General features: G+C 42.9%; 2 protein-coding genes across 6 annotated transcripts in view; one reads left to right on the top strand and one right to left on the bottom strand.

Annotated features, from left to right (window-relative positions):
• LOC147019097 (chloride channel protein ClC-Kb-like) overlaps window positions 1-403 on the top strand; it is a 106,485-nt gene extending 106,082 nt beyond the window's left edge. The window contains exon 17 of the mRNA XM_085899371.1: window positions 143-403. Coding sequence (XP_085755497.1) covers window positions 143-169 — 27 coding nt within the window. The 3' untranslated portion in view covers window positions 170-403. The remainder of the gene's footprint in view (window positions 1-142) is intronic.
• EPO (erythropoietin) overlaps window positions 1-14,045 on the bottom strand; it is a 45,266-nt gene that overhangs the window by 19,454 nt on the left and 11,767 nt on the right. For 2 of the 5 annotated variants that reach the window (XM_085899373.1, XM_085899372.1), the window contains exons 4-5: window positions 8,582-8,728; window positions 537-873 (exon numbers count right to left, since the gene is read on the bottom strand). In XM_085899373.1, the coding sequence (XP_085755499.1) occupies window positions 667-873; window positions 8,582-8,728 (354 nt within the window). In that variant the 3' untranslated portion in view covers window positions 537-666. Of the gene's footprint in view, window positions 1-536; window positions 874-8,577; window positions 10,659-14,045 lie in introns of all 5 variants that reach the window. The other 3 variants (XR_015062632.1, XM_085899376.1, XM_085899375.1) reach the window with 3 other exon arrangements.

Here is a 14,045-nt window from a genome sequence, read left to right as displayed (position 1 = left end):
TCTAGTTCAACTTTGCTTTAGGTGGGAAGTATGGGGATTTTTGATGGAATGCCATTGAGTTCGCTCTTGTTATTCTTTTGCTACATTCTCTTTCGCCACTAACGGCTGTTTATCTTCCATTCTCCATCCTTCCTGTCGACAGATTTGTCCCGGTCAAGCATTTCCTTAATTGCTGGAGCATGCAGAAATTAAGCTCAGACGTAGAAACTCTCGCCCCCCCCCGCCCCCCGTTCTACCTGGTCAGGCGCGTTGGTTTTTGAGACCCGGCGACTATAACATATTCTATAATTGACAAAATTCTGCATAGATTTTAATATTGCTTTGGTTTTTTTTGAAGAATCAATTTCAAATCATAATACTTATCCTGCATTATTTTCATTTGAGCATGATATCCAAGAAAAAATTTTTTTCCATGCAGTGGACCGATGTTCAACTTTCTTTTGTCAATTATATATCTAATACCACATCCCGACATTCAATGCAATAGCTGACATTCATTGGTGGTGAGGTTGGTAGAGAGCAAGTCACAGACTTACCAAGTTTGAAGCTTTCTTTGGTACCAATTTCAGTTACTGTTCCACTGATGAAGAGCTGGCCCACAGAGCTGCAATGCCAGGCCAAAGGCACCAATACATCACAGGGCCATGATTGGTGGCTGTGCCAGACTTAGTTGGAACAGACTACATGTGGACGACCACTTCGGCAATGTTCCTGGAGAAACAAGCAGACCTTTCCCCGAAGGAAGTCTCGATAAAGGCGTAGCACTTTTAATAGTGTGTACTGTCTTATCCTCCCTGTGCTGTGCAGTCGTGGCATGCTCGCTCTCACATCATCTTCTTCCCCTTCTTCTTCTTCTTCTTCTTCTTCTTCTTCCTGAAAATAATAAACATTAGAAATCTTTCCAGGACCAAGACAGTGGTCACAGTAAAGTGTGGAGGACATTGAATAATAACAATAATAATAATAATAATGACAGCATTTATAAATGCAAAGACTCACCGGAGTATTTCTCCATTTGACTGCTTTCACAAAACTACATCTAGCTACAAACACACCAGAAGGAGCTGGCATGGCTCACATTACATGGACATAATCCATTTTCAAGGGGAAAAAAAAATCAACTTATGGTTAAACTAAACAACTTTGTCAAACTGTGCCCAAGGCAACAATGGGGCACGATATTAAAATAGTTATTTTTTCCGGTGATATTTTGTCTGCGGACTCACACACAAACTGACACCAGCTGATTACAATAACCTCCACCTTTGGGCGAAGATAATCATACTACATATAATTTGGCTTGTGTGTTTGTGGATGCTCATGGCAGTGTGTGTGTTTGACTTGTATGCACTCCTAAACTGCTGGACGGAATGCGTTGAAATTTGGTGGTTGTACTTAGGGTGCACCCGTGAAGGTTTTAGGCATTATTAAAAAAAATAGTCGCTGGGGTTTGGGAGGTGGGGTGTACTGTATAGCATCACCCCATGGTGGTGGGAAAGGGTATTACAAGGCAGCTGTGGAAATGACTTGCAGTTTTTCGCTGCACACATGGTCAGTGCTGAACTGGCTCCTGCCATAGGGAAAGGTTATTACACTTCCATAGGGAGCAGGTGCTTCAAGTTATAATAATTTCAAAGAAATTCACATTTGAATTTCATGTTCAAAGTCAAATTTCTGCAACATATTTTTCATGACTGTGGGATAATGCCACATTTCCCTGAAAATGGCACCAGTCATGCAGCAAATATGTAGAAAAAGTGAACACCACATGTTTCTCATTAGCAAGGATTGTCATCAACGACTGCCCCGGGCAACCAAAATTTAGCATCAAGCAACCAATCAAATGACTTATTTGCTTGGTCGGGCAACCTCATTATCATGCCTTGACCATTCATATATATATATATATATATATATATATATATATATATATATATATATATATATATATATATATATATATATATATGAAGTGGGGTGTGCTTACACATTGTGTAAGCCTACGAGCTGTGTTTCCCCATTGCCTTGGGTCACTCACCTGCATTTGATATTTTATATATTTATTTTCATTTACTTAGATTTTCATTTACGGATGTTGTACGACGATTCTGTGATTTTTCCTTTGTATCGGCTTCGATGTCCATTGGCACACAGAATTGCCATGCTTCCCCATTGTCTCGGGTTGCTCACCTACATTTTCTTCATTTCTTTTTATTTCTTTATTTATTTTCATTCATTTTTATTTTCATTTATGAATGTTGTACTATGATTCTGTGATTTTTTTCTCGTGTAACGGCTTCGATGTCCATCGGCACGACAGATTTCAGCTTTGTATACCACCTGGAAGGTCTCGGTCTTTAATATCAGTCAGTCAGAAAGAGCTTTATATATTAGATTAACCCGGACCCCGACATGCACGGTTCCAACATTCGCAGGTTCCGCGTATTCACGGTTGATAATTTGCAACATGCTCCGACATTCGGGGAAATTGCCCCGCGTATTCGTGGCGATTTTTTTCCCCCACGATCCATGAGCATAGCAGTTCCAAAACATACCTACCACGAGCCACGCACAAAGCAGCTGGATGTACCGACAGCACAATACTGTACGTAAGCAAAAAAACATATCTTCCATGAGCCGTGAACATGACCTGCTTCCTGTACACGTATTGTAGCTTCGCGGGAAAAACATCGATTCACGGAACATCTCACCAGTGTAACATATCATTCCCCACGACGCCATCCCCCATGAGTTACTTACAGAATGAAAACACGAACAGCATCTATGGATGTATCCAGTAATTACCAGGTCACCTCATACGGCCATTACACAATGGAAACATTCAATGCATCTTAGTGGAGATCACCATCTTGCTACAAACAGCACTATCTGAGCTGTTACATTTTTAAAATGCTCAGGATAATCTGCCTGCAGATAGGAAGATGTCATGTCCTGTGAGTTAAAAAATGGAAATGTTCAGCAAATCTGTTAGTGTAATTAGCAGCTAGTTACATACGGACTAATTACACAATGGCATTCCTCACCACATCTATTATCAGCTGCCGAATACAGCATCACCCGTAAAAATCCTACACAAACTATGCGCACACTACTCACTGTGTCCTGGATCGCTATCATTCTCGTCCCATCACTATGACCTGTGGATTGCTTCTCACTCCATTCATTCTTCTAAAATGGCTCCCAATGATCGAGGATAACACTCAGAAGGGTATGCCTCTATGCAGACCACTGATATGGGAGAAGGCGAAGCTCCTGCATGACCATCTCTCTGGCATGGGTGGTGCAAGCATGAGCACGGCGGGTACAAGCGGCACCTCCAGCCTGTTTACAGCGAACAGGGGGTGGTTCCACCACTTCAAGTCGTGATATAACTTGCGCAACGTCAACCTCGTAGGGGAGCGTTTTTAAGCTGATGAGACCAGCTTGTTTTGGAAAAAGATGCCAACCAGAACTTTCATCTCACAGTGCGAGAGCAAAGCAGCTGGCTTCAGTGCTGCAAAGGACTGGCCAAATTCCTTCTCCTCTGCACAAACACCAAAGGGGACTTCATGGTAAAGCCCATGATGCTCTACCGTTCCCTGAACCTGCGTGCGCTGAAGAAGAAAATCAAGCAGGTGCTGCCTGTGTACTGGAAGGCGAACAGGAAGACATGGGTGATGTCTGAACTTTTTATGGACTGATTCCATAACTGTTTCATTCCTCACGTCGAGAGGTACCTGGCAGGAAAGAACCTTTCATTCAAGGTACTCTTGCTGCTTGACAACGCTCCTGGCCACCCCATGGACCTAAACGGTGCTCACCTGAAAACTGAGGTCATGTTTTTGCCACCAAACACCACCTCCTTCATCCAGCCTCTCGACCAGGAGATAATATCAACTTTCAAGACTTATTACACCCAGCGCATCTCATCTTCATCATCATCTTCATCATTTTGCAAAGTAAAGTGTGCTACGTTTGTTTAACAACATATTGAAACGGTACATGATGTTGTTTTTGTTGTGGTTGTTATTGTTATTGTTGTTTGTGCTTTGCGTTATGGTATGGTTAAGATACTTTAAAATGCATTCTTCAATAATATGGAAACGGTACCTGGTGTTGTCTTTGTAAGCATCCCTAATGAAACTGCAATCATGCATTCATAGTCGAAAACATTTTAAACTTTAAAAACTTTCCCCTTTGAACCAGGAACCATCACGAACCGATAACATTATCCCCCTTGTTCCCATTGTACCAATTCCCCGACTTTGGTGGTGTCGCCATTTGCGGCCTTTTCATGAACCAGGAACCGCCGCGAACTGATAATGTTATCCCCCTTGTCTCCATTGTAACAATGACAAAACACTCGCGGATTTTCCCCGACATTCACGGATTTTTCGTGGGTCGGGAAGTCCCTGGAACCTATCCCCCCATTTCCCATTGAAACAATGCCCCCACATTCACGGTTTCAACATTCACGGGGTTTTCTCCGGAATGTATCCCCCGCGAATGTTGGGGTTCTGGTGTGTGTGTGTATATATACACACATATATATATATATATATATATATATATATATATATATATATATATATATATATATATATATAAACACACACACACACACACACACACACACACACACACACACACACACACACACGTATATATATATATATATATATATATATATATATATATATATATATATATATATATATATATATATATATATATATATATATATATATATATATATATATATCTGTGCAGTGTCTGTGCTGTCACTGAACTACTTCAAACTTTTGTGAAATCACACCAAACTTCCAGCCTGGTGTTGGCTTAGTGGTTATGGTGGTGGCTTGGGATCCTAGAGTCTTGAGTTTGAGCCCCATTTTCCACTGAATTAACACCAGGGGGTTGACTCAGCCTGTCATTCTTCTAAGGTTGGTGAAATGAGCACCAGTATACGGGTAATATAGGCACTGCATCAGCGGCATAGTCACGCCCCTAACCAATGATGCAACCAGCAGCCAAAAAGGCAGCACATGATGGGAACCAAACTTCTGAGCTACTACTACCTCCCCTGTGCGTATGTCCTTCAGGGTATTTGTTTTGAAATTTTTTGAGAAAAAAAAAGGTTTTTTTTTTGAACTTATATTTTCAACTTCAATTGCTTATAAAAACTTAATATCATGAAGATGACAAATAAAGTTGTACAAAATACAAATAAACGTTTGTATTGTAATTGATGTAAATCATGACAACAGGGCAACTCAAGCACTTATCCTCAGTTAAAACAAGCCTTTCTCTTTAGCAACATGTGGTGAGGTGCTTTAAATTGTACAGCAGGAGCCATTTTGAATTACATGGAGGTAAGAGAGGAGATTGAGACCATACTCTTTGCAGAGCGTTGGTGCTACTTAGGCAGTATCCTTGGATATTGGGCACAATCCTGGATGGGTCGCCACTCCGACACAGTATACCAGCATGCTGGCACTCATTTTGCCGAGCTAGGAAGAATGGCGGGCTGAGTTAAACCCACCTGGTATTAATTCAACAGCTGAGCGGGATTTGAACTCGGGACCCAAGGATCCAAAGCCCACCTTCCGAAGGTCTAAGTCACATTTGCCACGGCGGCCGTGGGGTCTCCAAAATCTACGGCCACTAGCAATTATACGGTGGCCGCAGTATTTCCACGGTCACACAATGTAGCAGTCACATATGTTTTTAATTTTCGGGGAGCCGCACGGCGTATTTAGAAATTGTGGAGACCGAAAACGTGGGGGTGCCATACGGTCTTCGATTTGATGTCGCACAGTGACCTTAGAGCGTTCCTGCGGTGGCCATAGAATTTTCAAGGCAGACGCAAGGTGCCGGCAAGGCGACCGCAAGGTGCCCGCAAGGCGACTGCAGGGGGACGGCAGGGGGGCCCTAAGGCGAACGTGCGGCCAGACGGACGGTAACGAGTGGGTTTTTTTTTACCAGTTCTTTTGTTTCGGCTTGTCGAATTGCTACGGCGAACGTAGAAATGAAAAAAGTTATAACTCCGCGCTATAATTCCACGGCGACCCTACGGCCTGTAAAATATAGCCATACGGAGTAGGACCACCCTGAGGCCACCTCAGAAACTCTGCGGCCGCCGCACGTTTCTGTCAATTCAGAGGGTGTATGGCCACCGTATCCTCACTGTAGAGCAAATGTGACTGAGGCCTTACGTGGTGGTGATGTGTTTGAAATAATGTGGTGGCGAGGTGTTTGGAATAACGTGGCGGTGAAGTGTTTGTAATAACGTTGTGGCGAGGTGTTTGTAATAACGTGGTGGCGAGGTGTTTGTAATAATGTGGTGGTGATGTGTTTGTAATAATCTGGCGGTGAGGTGTTTGTAATAACGTGGTGGTGATGTGTTTGTAATAACGTGATGGTGAGATGTTTGTAATAACGTGGCGGTGATGTGTTTGTAATATTGTGGTGGTGATGTGTGTGTAATAACGTTGTGGTGATGTGTTTTTAATAATGTGGTGGTGATGTGTTTGTAATAACGTGGCGGTGAGGTGTTTGTAATAACGTGGCGGTGATGTGTTTGTAATAACGTGGCGGTGATGTGTTTGTAATAACGTGGAGGTAAGGTGTTTGTAATAACGTGGTGGTGATGTGTGTGTAATAACGTGGTGGTGATGTGTTTTTAATAGCATGGTGGTGAGGTGTTTGTAATAACGTGGTGGTGATGTGTGTGTGTAATAACGTGGTGGTGATGTGTTTTGAATAACGTGGTGGTGATGTGTTTGTTATAATGTGGTGGTGATGTGTTTATAATCACCTGGCGGTGGGGTGTTTCTAATAACGTGGTGATGTGTTTTTAATAGCGTGACGGTGATGTGTTTGTAATAACGTTGTGGTGATGTGTTTGTAATAACGTGGTGGTGATGTGTTTGTAATAACGTGACGGTGATGTGTTTGTAATAACGTGGTGGTGATGTGTTTATAATAACGTGGCGGTGATGGTGTTTGTAATAACGTGGCGGTGATGTGTTTGTAATAACATGGCGGTGATGTGTTTGTAATAACGTGGCAGTGATGGTGTTTGTAATAACGTGGCGGTGATGTGTTTGTAATAACGTGGCGGTGATGTGTTTGTAATAACGTGGTGGTGATGTGTTTGTAATAACGTGGTGGTGATGTGTTTGTAATAACGTGGCGGTACTGTGTTCGTAATAACGTGGTGGTGATGTGTTTGTAATAACGTAGGGGTGATGTGTTTTTAATAACGTGGCGGTGATGTGTTTTTAATAACATGGCGGTGAGGTGCTTGTAATAACGTGGCGGTGATGTGTTTGTAATAACGTGGTGGTGATGTGTTTTTAATAACATGGTGGTGAGGTGCCTGTAATAACGTGGCGGTGATGTGTTTGTAATAACGTGGTGGTGATGTGTTTGTAATAACGTGGCGGTGATGTGTTTGTTATAACGTGGTGGTGATGTGTTTTTAATAACATGGCGGTGAGGTGCTTGTAATAACGTGGCGGTGATGTGTTTGTAATAACGTGGCAGTGATGTGTTTGTAATAACGTGGTGGTGATGTGTTTTTAATAACATGGTGGTGAGGTGCTTGTAATAACGTGGCGGTGATGTGTTTGCAATAACGTGGTGGTGATGTGTTTTTAATAACATGGCGGTGTTTGTCCCACTGTCGCAACGTGTGGTGAAACGAGCGTGGCAAGTCGATCCACGCTCGTATTGAATATGTCGGTATACATTATGTTTGCACAAAACAATGTTCTGATGCTCAAATCGACCTCCTAATCGATAATAAAAGTTAACAGTAATGTGGTTGTTCCTCGGGATCTTTCATGTGAGCACTTGCGGAAGTGTAAAGGTGATCTGAAAGGCGGTGTGTGTATCAATAGTGTGTACCTACTGGTCGCATTCCCTGATCCAAGCACGTGTGAAATTTCCAATGAAAGACGTGTGTGTGTGACTGTGTGTGTGTGTGTGTGTGTGTGTGTGTGTGTGTGTGTGTGTGTGTGTGTGTGTGTGTGTATATCTGTGTGTGTGTGGTTCTGTGTGTGTGTGGTTCTGTGTGTGTCTGTGTGTGTGGTTCTGTGTGTATGTGTGTGTGTCTGTGTCTGTGTCTGTGTCTGTGTCTGTGTCTATGTCTGTGTCTGTCTGTGTGTCGATCAAGTCGTGATTATAAACAGCCTGTCACTCGGCTAACTGTGTCTTCGACCTGAATGAACACATACCTTGCTCGACGCTTACGTGGTCGTTTGCAAAAATAAAACAAGTTACGATTGCCGAGTAGAATAGTGGTTGTGCTAACAAGTGACTAAAAACTGATTTTTTCTTTTCTTGTCTTTATCGGGCAACCAAAATTTGACTTTGGCCAACAAAAAGTTTGAAATGGTTGCCCTGCAGAAGCAAGGCAACCATTTCAAAATTGTCACTGCAGGGTAAGCCCCCCCCCCCAAAAAAAAAATTTCGTATTGAACACTGTCATATATGAACACCACATCAATTCTCGACAAAATTGTCTTATCCAAGTTGACTGCGAAGGACAGCACGACCAGTAGGCATATTTACATACGGTAACATGCTTGTTGCTCAGGATCGCAATAAGATTGTTGGTGTTGAGCCAGACTGTTCGAACGTGGGCCACAGTTTCTTTCACCGGCAGCAAAGCTTCGCGTACCAGCTTCAGGCCAGCAATGACCTCCCGACTTTTTTCATCAAGCTGTAAAACAGAAAACAGACGAGCACATCAGACCAAGCAAGTAGTGGAGAAAAAGCAAACATCTTTTCAAATAAAGGCCCCCTCGACAGATGATGTAATTAAAGGGAACGTTATTGAAAATAAAAAATTATAAAAGGAAGATAAAGACACACACACACACACACACACACACACTTTGTTCCTCTTTAGTAGAGGGAAACATTCCATGTGATTACAGACATTATGCAAAAATATTTTTAAAAGGTTCACACTTTAAAACCACTGAAATGAAATGACAAATCCAGCTCACACTCTAAAACCAATAAAATAGAATTAAAACTACTTAACTAAGATTCATGAATTAACCAAGACAACTCCAGCAGGTAAGCCTCACAAACCACTATCACCAAAATTAAGTGTACAGTTTTTTTTTTTTTAAACAAGCTCAATATGCGGCTGAGATGTAACTGACGTGGCTTAAAAATAATCACAATATCATCAACTAAAACGATGACATTTTGCATGGTTCCACATCATCGACATGAATGACAAGTTTTGCCTCGGAGATTCAATAATTATGGAAAAGACGTTCATTTTTACACAGAAGAGATGTTAAAACCAAACAAAAGCACACACAACATGTAAAAACCGGGTCCAGCCTCGGGCACTCAACAAATGCATGGAAAAGACTTTCCAAGGCATCGCCAAAGGGGCAATATCAGGACACAATCGGTGCAATCAAGCATTAGAGGGTAAAATATGATGATCCGATCACCGATGCAACAGATCTAACACCAATGACTAAACCAGAATCAGCAGCCAACTTGCACTTATGAATACAGGGGTCTCTGAGATGTTTGACTCCAGTAAACACAGGATCAATAAAATGTATGCCCGGTGTTGGCTTAATGGCGAGATTGGTGAGTTTGGGATCCTAGGGTCCTGAGTTCAAATCCTGCTTGGCTGTTGAATTAATACCAGGTGGGGTTGACTCAGCCTGTCATCCTTCCGAGGTTGGCAAAATGAGTGCCAGCTTGCTGGTATCCTGCGTCGGAGTGGCGACCCATCCAAGATTGTACCCAATAGCCAAGGAGACTGCTTAGGCAGCACCAACGCTCTACAGAGAGTATGGTCCTGATGGATGGAATAAAATGTTGTGTTAAAGAACAATCACCATTGACCCCTTCAAAATTAGGATTTACAAAAATTGGTTGAGAGGGTATGTATAATATTGTTACGAATTCGCGCCCGCCGGCATGCAAACGACCGCTTTTACCAATAGCGGCCGCTTCGCCCACCGAACGTGCAATTCAGTCATGACCCTCTCGGAACAACGCCGGGAGCTAGTCATGGGTGGGGGTTTAACCTCACCACAACTCAGTCCGCATTCTACCCGCGCGAAATAGGGCCCGATCGCCGAATGGTCGATTTACTTAAGTACCCACGCGGATAGCGTACCGAGGAGTTGTACCACGCCACAGGTCGACTCCGGACATGAACCGCTTAAGCGGCTCGTTCTGTGCTACAGGGATAACCGAGCAGAGTTATCGTCGACCTTGACGGTTCAGATTATTTACCGGGCGTTTTAAACCCACTACCAATCCCTTACGTGATGCAAGATGGAGATTCAATGAAAGGAAAAGACGAAGCAAAACGGGGAACAATCGGGCAAGCACATTTAATACGGAAGCACGGAAGGCACGTATATTACAGTCACATATTTACTTCACCAGACTGGCACCACACACACACGTCTACACAGAATCCCAAAAGAAATGGAAGTCACGACTTCCCTTAGCGCGTCGTCCAGCCCTTGGTGACCGTAACTCTGAGTCCCTCCGGCGTGGTCCACTGGGCTCGTGCCTTGCGCCTGCACGTGTCGTCCGCCCGACAGGGACGAACGAACAGAACCTCCGACCAGGAACAATCACCACAACTCTCGACAATTCCCCTTCAGGGACAAGGGAACAGGGACAAGGGAACGACGTTATCGTCGACCTTCACGCCCACGCCTTTTGTAAGCTCGGCCTCCGCCCTTCGCCCCGCCCTGTTTCTGGTTCCACCTACCTTCTGGAAGCTTCCCAAAAAGGGGCGTGCCCTCTCGTTCCCCTCTCCCCGCACCGTGCGGGGGACGAGGAAAGTCAGTTTTGGCTTGGGGCCAGGGAATTATTCCCCCAAAATCAGGCCCCCACCTTTTTTCACCTTTGACCTCTGGCTCAAATCGCACCTCCCCCATGCCAAAGCGCGGGAAAAGCAGGAGGGAAAATCCGGCGGGAGATATTTAAGTGGCAGTTTTGGGTGGGAGATGCCCCTTCGCACCCTTGTTGCTGCTGCCACTCTGCTCCTTTCTTCCGTCCCGCGGAGATCGTGATCGCACGGTGCTCGTTGAATGGTGAGTGGCGAAGATGGTGGTAGCGTAGTTGTGGAAGGTGGCGGCATGTATTGAATGGCGTGATTGTTGAGATGTTGGTTGTAGCGATGTTCGTTGTTGTTCTTGCACCAAAATAACGACAGGAAAAGAAAAACGGCTAACTGAAGAATCGCAGCCCGAATGAATCACATATATTCCCTCTATACAACGGGTTTGGGTTAACTACACATGGACTTACCGATACATCTCACCTGAGGACCCTTTATGGTGTAATGCGAATTTCCACAGCTGTAACACAATATACAGGGGGCTGCAAAAGTAGGTATACAGTAATGAAAAACAAAACGTGCGCACAAAACGTATTTTATTGATTATACAAGCATAATAAAAATAACATACCAATAATAAACATATCAATAATAAACATATTAATCCCTCAAATGTTCAAACTGTTTGCCCCCAGCATTAAATGAATCCTAGCACCACTATTATAATACTGGTAATACTGGTATAATCCTTACTGTATACCTACTTTTGCAGCCCCATGTATGTATGTATGTATATATATATATATATATATATATATATATATATATATATATATATATATATATATATATATATATATATATATATATATACACTGTCATTACAGCGAGCATGAACTGCCTGCCAGGTTTTGAGCATACTCATGTAGAACAGGAGAGTGGGGGGGGGAGAGGGGGATTGACAATATATATATATATATATGTATATATATATATATATATATATATATATATATATATATATATATATATATATATATATATATATATATATATCAATGAGAAATCGTTCTTGGTCTCAGCCAAGTTTTCTGGTCTGCCTGAGTTGGGAGTGAGCACAGACTTTCCACGGAACATCTGCATACAACAGTTTCCATTGCGAGAGAAGGCGTAGTCACCTTACTCGTGACATTAATCAGCCCCTTCCCTCCTTCGACAACAAGCAGACAACAAGGAGTTGTCCGACTGTCCGGGCCAGGAAATTTCGTTCGGCGGACAAGTGAAAGCCTCAATAAGCCAGCCCAAAGGACGGGTCAATTAATTATCCTTCCAAAGAAGTTTCATAAACTTCGCACATCTTAACCTCAAACATCGTTGTTTTTTTCTTATGGAAAGTCACTGTGATCAGCGGTGACTAAGAGGATCCTTTGAGACCCGACCACACCCGCACACCAAAGAAAACTTCAAAGAAACAATGGTATCCCCCCACATTCTCACACTATGACAAGTGCTGCTTTCGTTTGCCACACCACCAAGTTCACAAGACATGCATCAGGATAACGTATTTTGATCAGGAAAATACATACGTCTTTCAGCCAAACAATAAATAACAATAAAACCACTGTATAGCAATAAACGATATAGTACTGTATAGCATGATATTTCAAAAATGTAATGGGGCCGAGATGATCTCATGGATCAAGTATTACATGGCGGAGGTAAGCACTCAACCGAGTGCCCTTCTACTAATTATCGATGTTTTTTTCGTTTTCATACCTCCATCACCGAAGTTGGACATAGGTTATGTTTTCACCCCTATTTGTCTGTTTGTTTGTTTGTTTGTTTGTTTGTCTGTGAGCGCAATATCTCAAAAAAGTTTTGGACGGATTCGGATGAAACTTGGCAGACACGTTGGGTGTGTGATAAGGATGAATTGATGAGATTTTGGTGAAGATCCGGATCCGGATAGGAGAATCTTTTAATTTTCCAAATGATTCTTCACCATTGAGAGAAAGGGCCAAAATGATATATAGCATGATATTTCAAAACGTTGTGGATGAGTTATGACAAAACTAGGTGGATGAGTTGGGTCGGTGACAAGAACAAGGAGATTCGATTTTTTTTTTTTACACTTTATTGACTTTTCGACTCTCTGCTCTTTTTTGTATTCTTCGCAGATTTTCACCTCACACATGGACACCCACACCAGGCCCGGCACACCTTGGCCATACCGCCCGGTCACAGCAGAGCTGCCCGCCTCACTGGCCGTAATCCCTGCTCGAGCTCCAGAAGATGCGTCGGACCAGGTGTGGGTGCCCATAGGTGAGGTGAAAGATTATCAGGTGCCCCAGACAATCGGAAGAGCGAAAGAAGCATTCGCTCGGAAAATGAACATCCATTGTGCGACCGCCGGCACGGTTCCCTATCTACTTCAATCATCTTGCTGATACGGTAAACCGACACTTCGTGTGAGAATCCAACCACAGGTGAGTATTGTAGACAGCGTCCGTGGTATTTTTAGAGATGTGTCGACCTTTCGGAGTTATCCAAGCTGACGTCCATCACAGTACAATTATACTATTCAATGCTGCTTTACCTTTCCTTAATTTCTCAAAAGCTGACCGAACTTCTTCCCCAGATAATTACCTCTTCCACTCCTACTTTGATGATCTCCACGTCCTTATGCCATTCATTCTCCTCTTTCAACAACTTTTGGAAGTAGACTTTCCATTATTTTTCACCTTCGTCTTTTCTAACTACAACTTTTCCATCCTTTCTCTTGAAACAACCTATTCATAGAACATCCTTTCTATCCTTCAGATCTTGTTTCTTCCCTCCGGTTCGATTCATTCTACCCTAACAAGGGATAACCGGCCATTCAAACAGCACCACCGTCTATCCGAACGCGTAGATCATTCTTGACTTTGACAAAGCTCCAGCTGGAGGCACAGTGCAAAGTTGAGTGAAGTTCTTCTCCATTTTGAAGTTAAATTCCCCCACCCAAACAAACAAGACAATCGAAGTCGATTCGAGGAAGAGATGTTTGCAGCTGCACAAAGAAGCAAACTCTATCTGCGTTATCACTGGGCGAATAAACATTTCAAACTGCGCTTATAGCCATTATGAGTGAAAGTAACTGAGATAAAATCCCCTTTAACGATCTCTTGAAAAGTTACATCAGATGGACAGGAAGAACATC

Source organism: Eptatretus burgeri, chromosome 10, assembly GCF_056783735.1.
Source record: "Eptatretus burgeri isolate ZD-2024b chromosome 10, Ebu_testis_v1, whole genome shotgun sequence".
Taxonomy (NCBI): Eukaryota; Metazoa; Chordata; class Myxini; order Myxiniformes; family Myxinidae; genus Eptatretus; species Eptatretus burgeri.
The sequence above is the reverse complement of the archived record's forward strand: the minus strand, read 5'-3'. Positions and strand labels throughout refer to the sequence as shown.